This window comes from Carassius gibelio, chromosome A17, assembly GCF_023724105.1.
Source record: "Carassius gibelio isolate Cgi1373 ecotype wild population from Czech Republic chromosome A17, carGib1.2-hapl.c, whole genome shotgun sequence".
Lineage (NCBI taxonomy): Eukaryota > Metazoa > Chordata > Actinopteri > Cypriniformes > Cyprinidae > Carassius > Carassius gibelio.
The window spans coordinates 3,591,878-3,608,999 of NC_068387.1; the positions used below are offsets into that span (position 1 = coordinate 3,591,878).

Here is a 17,122-nt window from a genome sequence, read left to right on the forward strand (position 1 = left end):
CTAAACCTACCATATGTTTAATTTTCATAAAGGTACATATGTAATTAAAACATTATGTAACATTATGAGTGCATAAATGAACGCGAGTAATCTTACCAGACGCTAATATTACAATAGCCGTTATTAACAGTTTACGTGATCTTGCTCTTGATTTTATTATCTGTATTATTTTGTTATTATTATTTATTTGCCGCTAAGCAAATATATCAAACATCCGCGCGGTAAGAGCATCTACGGTAATTCATGTTAGCCAAAACACACAAGGAACCGCGTTGTGAAATAAAATATCACCGGCAATCACAGACATTCGCATTCGGACGGGATTAGTTTTCTCAGAGGATCACTGAGTTTGCTGAAAAACAGTAGGTAATTTGCTCTGGAATGATCACAGAGGTTGTGTGAGAAAAACACAGACGTGGCAGATTCGGACGAGATTAAAATTAGCAGATTTCTCTAACGACCCCCTGTAAAACGAGTCCCATCCGAATAGGGCTAAACACAACACAAAGTACCGATAAGAATACAGTTAAAGTACCGGACCGTTAAGGAGTATCGGTAAGAGTAGTAATAGCGTTAAAACCTTAACGATACCCATCCCTAGTTTTCACTGCAGTTTAGTATCGCTAGAGTTTGCAGGATTATTCACGTCATTATATTTGCACCGCCTCTACTGCGGTGACTCCTTACAAACATTTTCATTTCGTATCACCCAGCCATGTTCTCGCTGGATCCGCTCCTCTGCTATCAACGAGAGGAACGTCTGTACTTCCTCAACAGACAATGAAACAGACATTTTTTTGTTGTTAAAAAAAGGTGCGCTTGTTCAAGGCAGTTGCGTTCACTCCTTCGCTGGCTGTGCTGATTAAAATCTAACGCTTCTGTTGTGTTTGTGTCACAAGTTCAGTGATGCAGGTAGTGATCATTCTCTTCGTCAATCCCTGATCAGCAGAGTTGTGTGTGTATTTGGGCGCTTAAACACAACAAGTTGCAGAAAATAACACCGTATGAAACTCGAAGTAGCTTTATACGTGTGTGCTTTTGGATGTGACAAATGATGTGACAATTCAACAATGACCTGATTAGGCAAGTAACAGTTCTGTCAACTGTCCCGAAACATGAGTGAAAGCCTCGTCTCGCAGCCTGCAGTAACTCTTGTAGTGCAGAGATGTGAAGCCACTTTGAGTGAAAGAGAGAAGACGAGGTACAGCTGAAGCACTCATGCTGTTTTAATCTGACAGTCTGTGTGATTTACTCATCTAACCTACATGCTATATTGAATAAATGTGTGCAGGAATTCCCCTCATTTTAAACTTGAAAGCTGCGCTATCCTGCACTGAAATTCAGAACCTGATTAAACATAATTCTATTATGTAGAGATTTGACAAACAAATTTCCATGACTTTCCCAAAACCTTTTGGGTTTATTTGTGTTTTACAAAACTGTTCCAGACCTGTATGAACACTGTGTGTGTGTGTGTGTGTGTACATGAAGTTTAAATAATTTGTTTACCAGAATGTTTCATTTTCAAAATAATTTAAAGTGATTTAAATAAATATTATGTGAAAATAAGTACTAAGTCTATAGCAGCAATGTTGTTTTTATTAGCATTAAACTGACTGAAATTATATGTAGTGGCATTATATCAATCATCCGTCTACATATGAAATGACCACTAGTGCTTTAAATGTTTGTCACTGCATAATGCATTGTTTCAAAACTATTATTATTATTATTATTTATAGATTTCAATAGGCTAAGATTAGCTGGGGTGTGACAAAACTAAAGGCGATTGGCTTTTTAAAAGCATGTGCCCTTGGACTGGTCAATATGAAATCCATCAGCACTTGTGTGTTTTTCAGTCCATTTTAAGAGGGTCCTTCAAACGATCACTGTTTTCTGAGGTAGCCCCATCTCTCCACTAAAGCCTACATCTGTTCTCAGCACTGGAGGCTGGATGCACTCTAATGTTTCGCTTGATTAACACAATTATCCTGACTTACTGTTCTGATTGAGTTAGGGCTAATGGAGTTAGGGAGAAGTGGAGCATTATTTTAGGGAAGGCAGCAGCACTCACTGAAGGTTTTGCAGATGTCGGACACGGCCTTGAAGACGCGGTCAGAGAAGTTGACCTTCACCCTCATGTGCTTCATGTTGGGCAGCTGCAGGCGTAACAGCTTGTGCTGCGGCGTGAAGAGCAGCCTGGCGTCGGCCTGAATGCCGTATTTATCCAGCGTCCAGTGCGTCTTTAGCAGCCAGGTCTTCTTCTTCTCCCACCACAGCGCGTGATCTGACCAGTCCTTCTTCACATCTGCATGAACACACATACCACAAGGTTAGGAACTAGACTGACAAACACTAGGAAAGGGAGCGATAAAAAGCAACACACTGAACAGAGCTAAAACTGGTCTGTGATTTAGCTGCGATGGAGCTGAAAACAAGGTCAGCTGGAGAGAAACACAAAGCCTTTGTGTGTGTGAAAGCCACTCTTGCCAAACTGGAGGGCTACGTTCTGGTCTGGATGAAAGTAAGAGGCCAAGCATTCATCGGGAGGCCGAAAATAGGTGAAACGCTGAGAAGTGTTTGTATGTGTGTGTAAGGAGATCAGGGTCGAGCCTCGCTCTTTGTTTCACATTCACACTGTAACCTGAGTCTGATACTCTAAACCTGCTCTTCCTCCAGCAGCTGCACACAAACAACACAGGAAGTGGACTGCAGTTCAAAATAACCAGGAGACTCTGCGCTCGTATCAGTTTAGGAGCACTCAAGCGGGGGAACTTCATTTCTTCATGGAAAATTTGCAGGGAAGCTCAACGTTTCTATAAGGGTTACTATACCTTTGAAAAAAAAAAAAATTATAAATAAATAAATGAATAAAAAACCTGTGAAATTTTTTTTTAGTCTAGTTGCCCAGTAAAGATTATTATTTGATATATAGATGTTTTTTTTTTTTTTTTTGAAAAGTACTAAAATAAAATTAACACAAATTTCATTTAAATGAATAAAAGCTAGGCCTATATGAACACACATACACAGGAAAGTCTAATAAAAATGACAAAAACTAGGGATGCACCGGTTGACCGGCCATAAATCTGAACCGGACGGTTTTTGCTTAAAATACGCGATCGGCAATCGGCCCGGCTTTTGGTATTCTTTCGGCTGATTTTTCCGGAAGTGCGGCCGCGTGCACAGACTACATTGTAATCATTCGCTATGTCATTTGTGTGGAAGTATTTCGAAATTTGTAAGCAGGACACGGCCAGCCGATCAGTACTGGAAATGCAGAGCTTCATGTCTGAGGCACAGATAGCAGGAAGCGATCAGCCGTTGGTGTACTGGCGCACAAATAAGAGTCCCTTTTCTGTGCGCACTAAAGCTGCGCGAGCTTACTGTTACCGGTCCGACCGAGCCCTGAACACGAGTAGACCGTGAAGTGATGTTCAGATCATCTCCTCACGTGTTGGACGAGAAACGAAACGGACTAAACTGTGACGAAACTTTTTTTTTTTTTGTAAAGTGGAACTTACACGTTTGAAAAGCCAGAAGTAAACGACAGTTCTGCATTAGGATGATTATTTTTATTTTACCTTAAAATTACATCGACTTAATTTTATTTAAAAATAACCTGCTGTAGCACACTGAGAAAAAGTGTTTCATTCGTCCAATTAAAACATTCTAGGGTAATGATTCACATCTATATTTTTTCACTTGAGAGAATAGTTATTTATTTTTCATTGGCTCAAGTTAAAAAAATATAGATGTGAATCATTACCCTAATTTATTTATTTTTATTGGATGAATTAAAACACTTTGCATCTTTGTTTTATTCGCACCAACATTATTTGATTTCAACATTTTGGAATAATCTATCTATATAGCATACTTTTATTTAGTCTGTAAATAAAGACACTGGTAAAGACCTTTTTTTTAACATTTAAAACCAAATTTAAAAACTAAAATACTGAATGCTGATCAAGAATATGTGTTGATCGTGTTGTTTGGACTCTAGAACTATGCAGTTGTTGCCTTTAATTTCACATGGTTACAGTTAATCTTTAAATTTAAGGCCAGTTCTCTATGGTTGCAACCCAATTCAAAAACAAAAGCTAAATGCTGATGTCTGTAACATCTATGTTTGTATTGAATGTAGGCTACTTACTGTGCAGTTACTGCCGTTAATTTCAGATGGTTGCAGTTATTGTTGTCAATAGCCAAAAGCCAGTTTGGCCTATTAAATACCAAATAAACATCTCGTTTATGCACACTTTCCTTCTTTCTTGTTTGTTGCTTAAAGATGAATAAATAAATAAAAATCGGAAATCTGTATCGGAATCGGCCATGAAAAATCATGATCGGTGCATCCCTAATAAAAACACACAAAAAATAAAAACTTTTCAGAAAATTAAATGTAAAATGTATACTTAATAACTGTAAACCTGCTATCATAGAAACCAGTGTTAAATAAGAATCGAGATACTTTTATTTTCTGTGAACTGAGCCACGTCTGAAGGAATCCAATGATGCTTCACTGTGAAACACACACAACAACACACTATACTTATATGATTACTATACATGCACAATGGTGTGTGTGTCAACTTGCTGTCAGAAAGAAGAGAGACCATGCAGTACCATCATGCATCTAAAAACCATATTTGGGACAACACTAAAGACACTAATAGCAGGCCCTGTGGTCACTGTCCAGCCTTGTCATACTCTGACCAGCAGCATTAAATCTTTTCATCGAGTCTGTGACGTGAATAACGAACCAATCAAACAGACCTGGGCTTGAATGAATGTGAGCTGGACCAGCGGCGTCTCTCCATCACTGATGTATGTATAAGAGCACAGCAAACCGTTTCCCCCTCAGCAGAACACTATCCAGTTTCCCAGCATTATTTGTGTGTGTGTGACTGTGGAAGTAGATCGCCTCCATCTCTCTTCCCAACCAAACTCTAAAAGAAAGACTTGGTTTGAACTCTTGGTACGGTTTTAGACGACCATGTTTTCTCTAGGTCCAGGACTTTCATCTTCTGTGGGATTTTAAGCTTTGGGTCTAAACACTAGGAAACATTCTTCCCTGCAAATAGTTCAGGTATGAAATGATAATATTCTGCTACCAGGATGAAGAAGCTCGTAGCACAACTGATGAACAGGATCTGAATTAGCTTTAGTTTTTGTTAGATGACACAGACAGTTTGAAAGGATTATGAGCTGAGGTTTATTTCTGAAGAAGAAAAACTTAAGTCATTGTGATATAGTTTGTAATCCTCTTTAAAACAATGACAGTTGCTATTGATTTCTCAAAACATCTCTCCGATCTTCTCTGGGACTCGGTCCATGTTTGTCATTGTCATGACCATTTATCTACAGACAAAAACACACCGACTACTCATTCCTCTCAAACTGGAAAACATTACAAGCTAACCGTTGTGAATCGGGCTAAAGAATGATAGATTTCTACTTGCTCAAATATTGATCTCGGATCATTTTTTACCAAAAAAAAAGTTACGCACTGCAACTTTAATTAAACGTGCTTTTTGATTAAGAAAATATCTTTTAATCATCAAAAAGAAGTCCAGCAAAATTAAAATGGGACAAAATGGAATACAGGAAAAATTTAAATGCAAAAAACTGAATTTGGAACTTTTATATTAATGACTAAATTACCAGTTCAAAAGGACAAGCGTGTCAAGTTTTTTTTCTTTAAAATGTACATAAATATTTTATTCAAGACTGTAGCCACAGTTTACAAAATAAGCCACAATACATCTGCTGAATATTCAAATTGAAAACTGAGACCTGCCTAAATGAATTACTGTATGTCCTTACAGAACAAACTATACAATCACAAAATAAATCCAGTATTTCAGAATCAAGTTAAATAAACTTTATTCAATGCATACATGTATTCAATGAAATTGGTTTGTGTGTCATATTATTATTAAGAGTTTATCAAGACTGGATTTTGCTGTTATAATAATAATAATAATAATAATAATGTGTAATTTTTGCTGCTGCTTGTAAAATCTCTATATTAAATGTGTTGAATACTGTTTTTAGTCGTTCCTCCCAGTGCTGGAAAGGGAGTAAAGGCAGACACAGAAGGATCTCTCTATGGGCGGAGCAGTCCGATGGTGTTCTGGTCAAACACTTGACAGCAGCGTGAGGACTCGCCTCAAACAGCATCCGCTCACACTTGTGCCAAACATCCCGGATGAATACAAATGAAATAATGCCAGTCCATTTTTAGGAAAAGAATGATTTCATCTTTGACCGACATCCACATGCGTCATTAAAACACGTGCCCAAGCTAAGGAACAAACGCCGCACAGATCCCCAGTGAACTCCCTCCTCAGCTGGACGGTCATTGGTCGTCCCTGCCATCAGATGAAGAGCCATTCACTCACCATCCATCAAACAGCCTGCACAGAGGGCTGGAATTTAATTAGCTGCCAGCCAATTGTGTTTCTTGGCTAAAAATACAGCCTGGCAGCAGATGAGGTAATGCTGGAACACACAGATCCCATGCTAAAGTAATAGGACACATTTAACAGTGCCGGAGACCTCCAGTGCTGCAGGGAGACCCATAAACACACACACACGTGAGGCTGTGAGGAAGAAAACACCCCGCTAATCTCAAATACACGTCCTGTGCTAATCAATAACGCTGTCACACTGAATGCAGCTTCCATTAATGATATTAAACTGCATTTGTGAACGGCACAATACCCTACAATTAAATCAACAATGAATCCTCTCCTTGAATGTAAAATACTGTGAAACAGGACTCAAACACTATAATTAGTTTGAGTAGCACCTTATTTATCTGCAAGATAATGCTACGATATTTAAACAAAATAGAAAAAATAGAAAAGTTCAGGTTTGCAACGCATCAACTATAACATGTGCAATGATATTTTATTGATATTTAAAATCAAATAGTCTAAAAGGGAAAAAATACATGTATAATTCATTTGATAAATCAAATTATGGCTGAATGACTATATCAAATCTTTTGTTTCCCTTTATTTGTAATGTTCATTAACATATTTAACAGTACAATATTTTATGGGGGCAACTGCATGTCATATTTCAAAGTAAATAACATATCCTGATAGTGTACTACAAAGTGCTTTGTGTTTCTTTCATAAACACCAGTGCATCGCTCTTCTTTACAGAGAGAACAACACAGAGAGTATTCGAGAAAACACAGAGCACTTCCTGTAGAAATCACTGAAGGTTCAGCACAGTAGAAACAAAGGAAGAATCCAGAATAATGGTCCATATTATCACCTCAACATTCATTAGAAATATTGACATGCACTAATAATGACTGCCAGAGACCCTATTTCTGTTGCATAATTAAAAAGCACAAATAATAAAGACATTTATCTAAAGCAGCTTTTGACAAAAATTATTTGTCAATTATACTAAAAGCCCCATAAATAATGCATATTTCCACACGTGATGCTGAAATCATTTGATTATCAAGCTTCTAAGACCTTGAAGGCGTTTCCCTTCCCAGAGGGCTTGAGTGTAAGCAAACGAGTCTAAAACACTAAATCACAGCTAGATTTGATCAATGCAACAGGAAAGCTCTGTGCTGGGTAGGGCTGCTTCTTACTCTAACTACTTCCTCTATCATAGATTAGACACTTAAAGAGCCCTGAAGACCAACAGAGCTGCACAAATACAAACGCTGTACTCAGCTTTAAACTGACAAGAGAAATAAGCTCGGAAATAAATTAATCTGCCCTGTACCTTTAACATCAACATCATCGGCTAAAACTCACTGTAATAAATCAAACTTTTTTTTATTTTGGTTGCGCATGCATCTTTTTTCTTCTTCTTCTTCTTTTTAGACAAGCTAATTGTGATTATTTATAAGACAATTTGAGGATTATCGTCATGTTTTCAGAGCGCTGCCCGGTCCACAGATCTCTGGACTCGAGGCAGGAAAGGGGAGAAAATGACACAGGAAGTGAAGCATCCTCTGATAAATCATGAGCATTTCCTTGCAGTCTCCACATTCCTCTCGCTGTAGATCTGCCATGATCACATTAGGACAGTACAGGACAGAAGTATGCTTTACTTTACAAAAAAATAAAACTTTACTACTTCATATTGAATTTTAGTGAGTCAATGCTCCCTGAATAATAATAAATGTCTGAAAAACATCTTTTAAGAAAGTAGAAGTCACTTATGACAAAACCATTAAGTATGAAAACAATGAAAGAATCTGAGCAGCAGCAGAAAATATCAGGATGATGGCAACATCCAGGGAACGAGCCACTCGTTTGATGTCATTTCCTGTTTCCCAGAGGACCCCCACGTCACCAAACTGGGCTCGACATGCATTAAAACCCCTCCTACAGCAGAGTCCGGATCAGCGCTTCCCTCCTTCATGACGAACCAGACGTCTGGAACAAATGACGGTTTGGTCAAGAGGCCTCACAGAAAAGTCTGTTCTTGACCTTCCCAATGATGTCACTCTGAGCTGGCTTACTTTTTAGGGTTTCTGTTTCACCTTCTAATAATACACGCTCCCTTCGCCAGGAGTGTGTGTTTCTTCACTGCCTTAAGAGGGCAGGGTTTCTCTTGGCCGGGACTCACATCATGACACACTGCAGATTCTTACGCTATTATAGACTCGCAGCGTTTGCCACAGAGTCTGTACAAAATGTGCCCTGCTTCATTTATAATGTCTCCGCTTACTCACAAGAAACATTATGATTTGAACAGTCCTGCGAAGGGAAAGGAATGAAGGCCCTGCCTTTTGAGGAGGGGACTGTACTATATTCGGTCTCTCAAACATGACTTTGCATTCTCTAAATGTCTAGAGCACACACAATGTACTATGTAGTGGTCGACCGATGTTTGTTTTTATTATTTTTGACAGCCGATGCGGATATAGCGGAAAGCAGGGTGGCTGATGGCCAAATAATTGTATTTATTTTAATTAATATTTAAGAAATTTGGAATCATTTGAAAATGGAATATATATATATATATATATATATATATATATATATATATGTGTGTGTGTGTGTGTGTGTGTGTAAAATAAACATGCTACTTTTTTTTTTTTTAATAGTAAACCGTAACCACTGGGCACTCAGTATTCTGGGAAGTTTGTGTGCATTGGGAATCATATTTTTTTAATAAACCCAGGGTAACACTCATTTAACATACAGAGCATGGTGAAAATGACATGAATTGGCAAATGTATAAAGCGCACCATAATTTGAAATCACAAATTTAATGTTTAAACAATTCAATTTGCACAGAACAACCATAATTTAATTTTTAGTTAAGGTTTTATTAATTTTGTTGTGTGTTTCTGTGATTGTATTATTTTATTTTAATATTAATAATCAATATTAATATAAATAATTCTAGATGGAAAAGGTTTTCGTGGTCCACTGACATATTTATTATTGTTTAAGGATAAACTCTCTAAATATGGTTTATTTTTAAGAAATGTTAAGATATTTGCATTAGAAAATTACAGAGGAAGATATTCATTTTTTGCAGGGCAACATTAATGCCATTAAGGCTTTCATGAAATGTAATTTACATGAACAGTCAGACAACACCGATGTGTTTAGTGCTTTAGAAACATGTGATGTCTCAATCAATTAACTTAACCTTTTACGAGCAAGCATTGGCTGGTGCTCATCTATTACAGTGCCTGTTTGTTCAATTATCTTCAATGATGTTTAAACATTATATTTGTTAGGCTAGTTTTTGCTGTGGTATCAAAAATTGGAATCAGGTTTTGGTATCTAAAATGTTGGTGTCATATAAGCTTATCTATTAGAATAAAATATACCATGGATCAAAACCAATGATAACAGCCACTTTTTATTTATTTATTTTGTGGCAGAACCAGTGAAAAATGGGCAGAGGAAGTACACATTTTAACTACTAGCCAAACTGAGCCAGTAGAAGAAAATCCTTAGTGTTGAGCCCTGATGAATATAACTTCTTAATTTTTTTATTATTTCTTAATTAGAATAATAAAGACAATTATGAGAACTACCTAAAACATTAACAGTTAACATACTGCTTTAAACCTTAAAAAAAGCTAGAATAAACATTAAAGAAAAACAACAGACTATCCCAACTATCATGCAGTTATCAGTCCCAATAATACCTCTCTTATCTGTAGCACACGTGAGTCAAAAGGAGGCAGATCAACAGCTACAGTTCCAGAGGAATCAAATCAACTTGAAAGTGAGGTATACTGTACATACTGTTCCTGGCAAAGCTGAAGATTTTGGGGCAGTGGCAAATATAAAAGCTGTCAGGGCCCCTGATCATCAATTATTAAACAGAATCTGCTGAATCGCTCGCTGCTTTAGGAAATGAGCGTCATAATCAATAGGAGAGTGCTTTCCTGGCATTTCGATTTATTCCATGAGAACATTCAAAGCCTTTCGATGTACAGGACGGAGGAGAGATTAACACAAGTGAATATACTGAACATTTAGATAATCTAAAGGACCTTTATCCACAATAAAGAACCTTTTGTGGAATGGAGCGGTTCCATGGATGTGAATGTTTCTTCATGGAACCATCGATGCCAATAAAGAACCTTTATTTTTAAGAGTTTACTGAATCAAAACCCAGTGTGAACATAAGAGAAGTCAGATGTCTTTTATTATTCAAGTGAGTCTCTGTTCACTATTGTTTAGATTTACCCAGAAAGCTATGGTGCTGACTTGGCTGGGCAGCAAAAACAGCAAAGACCAAACAACAGACTTCAGTACTTTATAAATGTAAAAGAAAAGATGAGGAGGACAGGGATATCATGTCAAGGGAACAGAATGGATTTAATGAAACAGAAAGGTGTATGGCATCTTTGTCTTCATAAAGCAGGACAGACAGGTCGAGCTCACAGTGATCACAGAAGGGCAAAATGAAAGACACAAGAAGAAGAGTCATTTGACCCCTTTCCACCAATCACAGAGCTCATGATAACATGTGACGGCGGTCACTTGAAAACAATTAAGAAGCGCCTGTTCTTAAATATGCACCAATATTACAGCAGGATTCAAATATGATCTGGACAAAAAGCTCAAGAGAAAAACAACACACTGTCATGATCAGCACGACTTTACTCAAAACATGATGGTGGTTTCACCCTATCCATTACTTATATTTCACAATAAAACCGAAAATGAACATGTACTCACTATCTGTATGGTATTTGGCATCCAGAGAGCTCAACGCATCCAAGAACCTGAGGAACCAGTGATCTGTTTAACCCTGTGAAGCCTGGCTTATGAAATAAAAGTCAGAGAATCTAACACATTTGTATTGAACCGTTACTTTGCATATATGTTCAGAAATCTTGGCATGATCTTTGACGACCAGCTGACTTTCAAAGACCACACTACAAAACCCGCTCAATCATGCACAACATCAGAAAGATCAAGCTCTTCCTAACGGAGCACGCTGCACAACTTCTGATCCAGGCCCTTGTCATTTCTAGGCTGGATGACTGCAACGCTCTTTGTGTGCAATCGAAACTCTAAAAATGATTCAGAATGCAGCATCATGACTTGGCTTTATCAAGCCCAAAAGAGCCCTCTCTTTATCTCCCTGCCCTGGCTAGCAGTCTTGGCCTCGCATAAAGTAGAATTGATGCTTGAATATAGAACGGCCACAGGCTAAGCACATCCTACTTCCCCTCGCTCTTATGAATTTACATCCCCTCCAGTAGCCTGAGATGTACAAGTGAGCGACGTCTCTTGGTACAATCACAGAGAGGCACAAAATCACTTTCCAGAACTTTCTCGTTCACCGTTCCCGGCTGGTGGAATGATCTTCCCACGTCCATCCGGAATGCTGAATCCCTGACAATTTTCAAGAGACAGCTGAAAAAACTCCTCTTTTTTTTTTATTAAAAAGCCTTTCCTCACTCTTTCTTTAATGCCTTCCTGTTCTATCTTTAACTGATCTGAACAATGTCTGAAACTTTGTACTACGAGCACTTCCTGTGTTTATTTGGCTCTATGATGAATCGCTTTTTGTATTCCTCAATTGTAAGTCACATTGGATAGAAGATAAATGAATAAATGTGAATCCAAATCCAAATCCAGACCCAAACGGACTCTGAAACTCATTTTAAAAAGAGTCAAAAGGAAGCAGAAAGGTAAACACAGCAAACAGTACAGCAGTCCTAATGGCAGCTGAAGGCAAAATATATAATAAAGAAACACACGGGGGTGAAGGAGGAGTAGGAATTTGTGAATCATATGTTTTCTAATTCTGTGTACTGCACAGATTTCGTGTGGACCTAATAATAGTACGGAGAAGATTTTGGTGACCAACAGCACAGTGAGCTCTGGTGCTAGGACTAGTTTTGTATTGTATAATGTTGCTTATTATAAATGTTAACTATACAGTATTTGGCATCACGAGAGCCGTGCCGCTGTTTGTTTAATGAGCCAACAGACAATATTTCTCAACACCAAAAGACAGTAACAAATCCCAGAAGAGTATTACAACATTTCTGTTTTGCTCCACACAGGAATCCTCCAGCAGCATTCATGAAGAAATGATGTTTGAAAGCCTCGCTCTCTGAGGGGTTAATAGCTAACATGTGCTTTAAACTAGCACAAGCTCTCTCCCTTAGCACCACTACACATTCCCGAAGAGTTTACAGGGTTAATGCATGAGCCCGGGTAACTAGATCCTGAATGAGTTTTCTCACACATCTACCCTCAAACAAAGCTGTTTTTTACATCGTTGCTCTAAGATGAGGGAAGAGCCGCAGGAGGTCCGGTGTGCCACATTCACCAGCATAGAAGAAAACAACAGGTGCCATAGCTGATAGTTCACACAACACTTTTTAGCCATCAGTAAGAGCTGACAAACATCCAGAAAAAATCAAGCTGCTAATACAGCGAAGCCTTCACAAGGGAGAACCAGAAGACATGTGTTCTCCATCTTCCTCTTTCATATGATCTTCATGGAGTGGGAAGAGCACGGAAACAAAGGCTGATTGTTCTGTAGCTCTAAACAACAAGGATGAACTGCAAGGAAACAGCGAGGAAGCAGAATACGGTACATTACATACCATCCCAAAACCCTCGTTTTCTAACCACAACAAATTGGTCTCAATCCCTGACACAAGAACAATTATTTAAAAATGCAAGGGAATAATTAGCAATCAATCTTAATGGTTTTTTCATTAACCGATTCAACATCTAGAGAGCGGGGTGGCTGGTAAAAACAACTGTTTTTGGCTCATTCACAGCAAGAACATTACTATTTTAACATCCAAACCAAATTATGCTCTGTTTATTAGCTTAAATGTGCAAAAAGAAGTTTTTCAGTTTTCCGGTTTAAATGCTGGAGCTCTTTTAAAGTCGGGAGGTTTCTGATTTGCTGACAATGTTTTTAGAGTGGAAAAAAACCCATCGTTCCTCTGTGTCAACTCCACAGAACCAGAACAAATATTAAAACATCGAAGTTGTAGTTAACATCCTTGTTGTGAATGGGCCTTAACGATACAATTTAATGGTGACTCACCACTGCAATATTTATTGAAAATTCACAATATTACCAAAAATATGCACTAATCATTGGAAAGGCTGTTGGTTAGGTTTGACCACTTTTGCTAAATTATAGCGCAGTCAATGCGTATAGTCTCAAATTTAGCAAATATCAAACAATTAAACAGTATGGCATACTGGTTTATCATTATATCACTAACTTCTGAATTCAGTGTACAAATATATTTCAGTTTCCAGTCAACAATTATGTGTAAGCCAACCGTGAGTCAAAGAAACCGCAAACTCATCCTGAAGGGTGTAAACCGTGTACGTACCGAGTTTCTCCACGAGTTTGAGCATCACACCGCCGATGTGGATCTCCCCGGTGACTCTGAGAGACACGTCCCTGTTGAGGTCAGTGACGTTCATCTTCAGCTCCCAGGTCCCATCCGCGTAGCAGCCGTCCGGCATCCGTATACCATCCAACGCCATCCTATAGAGACAACGTCAAAGACTATTATGATCCGTCAACTTCAACAACTAGTGGCTTACAGGCTAAATCAAGATCAACGCTCTTCAGACTGAAATACAGATTTGTTTGATGGTATAGCACATTTAAAAACAACTCATGTTGATCAAAGTGCTTTCCAATAGAACAACATATAAAACAGAGCCAACTAGAACTAAGACAGACACTAAAACTATGACCAACACTAAAAATACAAGACCAAATGCCCAGGCAAGTAAGTGCCCTCTTAAGAGTGCTTTAAAACGACAGATCTCAAAAGCTGGACTGAAGAATTATAATGCACTCCAGATACCCAGCACACTCCTTTTTGAGCTAATAAGAGTGTACACAGACACAACACTTTACCAATTAAAAAAATGAGCAAAAACACACATAAAACTCTTTAGGACTGGGAAATGGACAATTACATTAAATATGACGTTATACATTAAAGACGGTAAAGTTCATAAAGCCAATTTAAACTGAATGGAATTGATTATTTCTAGTAGTATGTGTGCACTAAATAGCACCAGCCACCTAATTTAATGAATCGCATAATAAAAGTCACACTGGAGGTTATGATGGTTTTAGTTTAGTTAAATTAAACCTGTAGCTCCAGCAACTAACGGTCAAACTCCGAGGCGAGCTAGGGCTCCGATGACGTCAGCAGCCCCGCTCCACACGCCAACTAAACACAGACAGCCAGGTCAATGAGGGAAAACAGCTCAAAACCACTGAGAAAGTTACGGTTTACTGGCTCTCGATTTAAAGTCAGCAGTCGGGTTTGAAGAGCGCAATCGTGAGGTTTTTTTTTTTTTTTTTTTTATTCAGAGTGGCGGAGTAACGTAACGTTACGCCAGATCAATCCTGAGAGCCTGAGTGAAATCATAGCGTTCACTAACCTTCACAAATACGCCGAAACAAATCCGCAAAACACGACTTCAGTCCCCAGAACTTCAACAGGTGACGCGTTTTCTTTCCTTCGACCGCGTATTTAATCCTATCATGAGGAAGGTTCCCGAAAAAGGAAAAGTCCAGCAGCGGAGCTCCTGAAGGGTTTTGCGTAATGGAGTCCAGCGGCCGTTTTCTTTCTCTCTCTCTCTCTCTCTCTCTCTCTCTCTCTCTCTCTCTCTCCTCCCGCCCTCTGATACCGTCGCTCGCGCTCCCCGTCCATCGTCACTCCAGTCGCTGTTCACTTTCTACGTACATGACGTGTTTCTTATTAATACTAACGTAAGGTATTTTTAAGTAGTTAATATTTAAATACCTTTAAAAAACCAACAAAACATGTGTTTTCCTGTTTTAGAAAGTGCTCCTAAATCGTTATCTTTTTTTCTTAATTGTTTTCCTTATGTCTGAAATTCTAACAAATAAAATGGAAATTAAAGTAAATAAAAACATTATGAACAAATGTTTACATCGTTTTTTTCTTCTTAAACGTTTTAGCTGGACGTTCACCAAACATGTTAAATGTCACTAACTTACTTGTTGCAGAAAGGTTTGAGAACATAGGATAAATTTATATATATATATATATAAAATGACATTCACAATTTATAAAACAGTATTTGTTTTCTTTTTTAAACCGAGATAACATGCTAAAGTATTGTGCTCTTTAGCCATCAGTTCACTTTCTCTTATGTAGTATTTCTCATGAACACTAACATCAGTTAACTTTTCTTTGAAATCACCAAACAATTGATCTGAATGTGTTGATTGTGTTTAAACGATTGTCATCGCTGATAACCATCAGTAAACAGTAATAAACACAACACAGTTGTCGAATTAGTGTTTCAAAGCTTTCCCCTGGAGTCAGTTCAAGAGTTAACCCATCATTGGAGTACACTGTGACCTCAGGGCTGTAGTATCGGCCTTTTATGGAGTTATTAGCTGTATAGTTGAATATATGTTATTATACGAGTAAAATATACACTTTCTAGAAGCGAGGTATCTGTTTTCATTCCCTGCTCTTTTTTCCGGTTTATTACAGGTTTTCTTTTTCTTTTCTTTGTTTTTCCCCCTTTCATAAAGTTGCCTTCGAAGTCAGTTAATATGAAATGATAAGGTATTTCCAGCTGTTTATCTGACATAAAACCTACATGGATTTGGATGTGAAAAAAAATATGGATGACTCTTTCATTAAAATGCATTTGGATATTTCAAAAAGAGCTGAACTCAGCTTCTCCTGAACTCCGAAGCAGGAATTTGTGCTGAAGTCGTGGATTGCATCACAAGAATGTATAAACTCTCTCTCTCTCTCTCTCTCTCTCTCTCTCTCTCTCTCTCTCTCTCTCTCTCTCCTTTTTAGGCTGTGTTTTAATTACGGTGTAAACAGCAGGCCGTGATGCAGAGCAGGGAAATGAAGAGGACGGGAAGAGCTTCACAAGAAGAGGTGTCTCTGTGTTTGTGTGAGCTGTGATGGGAACTGTTACACACACGAGAACCTAAAGAGTCATTTTAACTCTAAAACTGTAGAACTGTTCCTAAAGTGTGCTCTTCTATTGCCGAGAACTTTATTGATCGAAGCTTCAGCTCTTTAATAAAATAACTGGGGTTTCTGTTTACATGCAATTCACTTTTTATATTTAGTCATTGAAATATAACAATGATTGTATCTGAAGACATTAAAAGAACAAATATTGTCTCGTCTCCTCACTGTAAGCTAATGCAAAGTCAATGCAAATCTCCTGGTCTCTGTGTGGGACATCTGGAGGAAGAGAAGTGTTGCTGGAAAAAGACATGTGTCACCATCTAGTGGCCAAACTGTCACGTGTCTCTCAAATAATGAGGCCAGACGGCACAAATAACAATACTGCAGGCGTCAGATGAATGTTATTAAACACAGTCATATGTAGATATAATATAGCATGTACTGCAGCTGGACGCATTGATATACACTTGAGCTCATGTCTGTCTGCTCTCACTTATTCACCAGAACTGCATTTGCATTGAGATTTTTCTTCAAAATGTTCTCTATTTGTTCTTATCCCACATATTTTCTGACACTGATCAATGTTGTCAGCAATGCTGCTCATGCTGTGAACTAATAAGTGAATAAACATTGTGCCTAAAACAGAAATCCTTAAAGGAGTAGTTCACCCAAAAACGT

At 38.1% G+C, this 17,122-nt stretch overlaps 1 protein-coding gene across 4 annotated transcripts in view; it reads right to left on the reverse strand.

Annotated features, from left to right (window-relative positions):
- LOC128031381 (fermitin family homolog 2) overlaps positions 1–15,172 on the reverse strand; it is a 54,556-nt gene extending 39,384 nt beyond the window's left edge. For 2 of the 4 annotated variants that reach the window (XM_052619604.1, XM_052619603.1), the window contains exons 1-3: positions 14,916–15,127; positions 13,841–13,998; positions 2,075–2,308 (exon numbers count right to left, since the gene is read on the reverse strand). In XM_052619604.1, coding sequence (XP_052475564.1) covers positions 2,075–2,308; positions 13,841–13,997 — 391 coding nt within the window. In that variant the 5' untranslated portion in view covers position 13,998; positions 14,916–15,127. Of the gene's footprint in view, positions 1–2,074; positions 2,309–13,840; positions 13,999–14,915 lie in introns of all 4 variants that reach the window. The other 2 variants (XM_052619605.1, XM_052619606.1) reach the window with 2 other exon arrangements.
- Between the last annotated feature and the right edge of the window lie 1,950 nt (positions 15,173–17,122).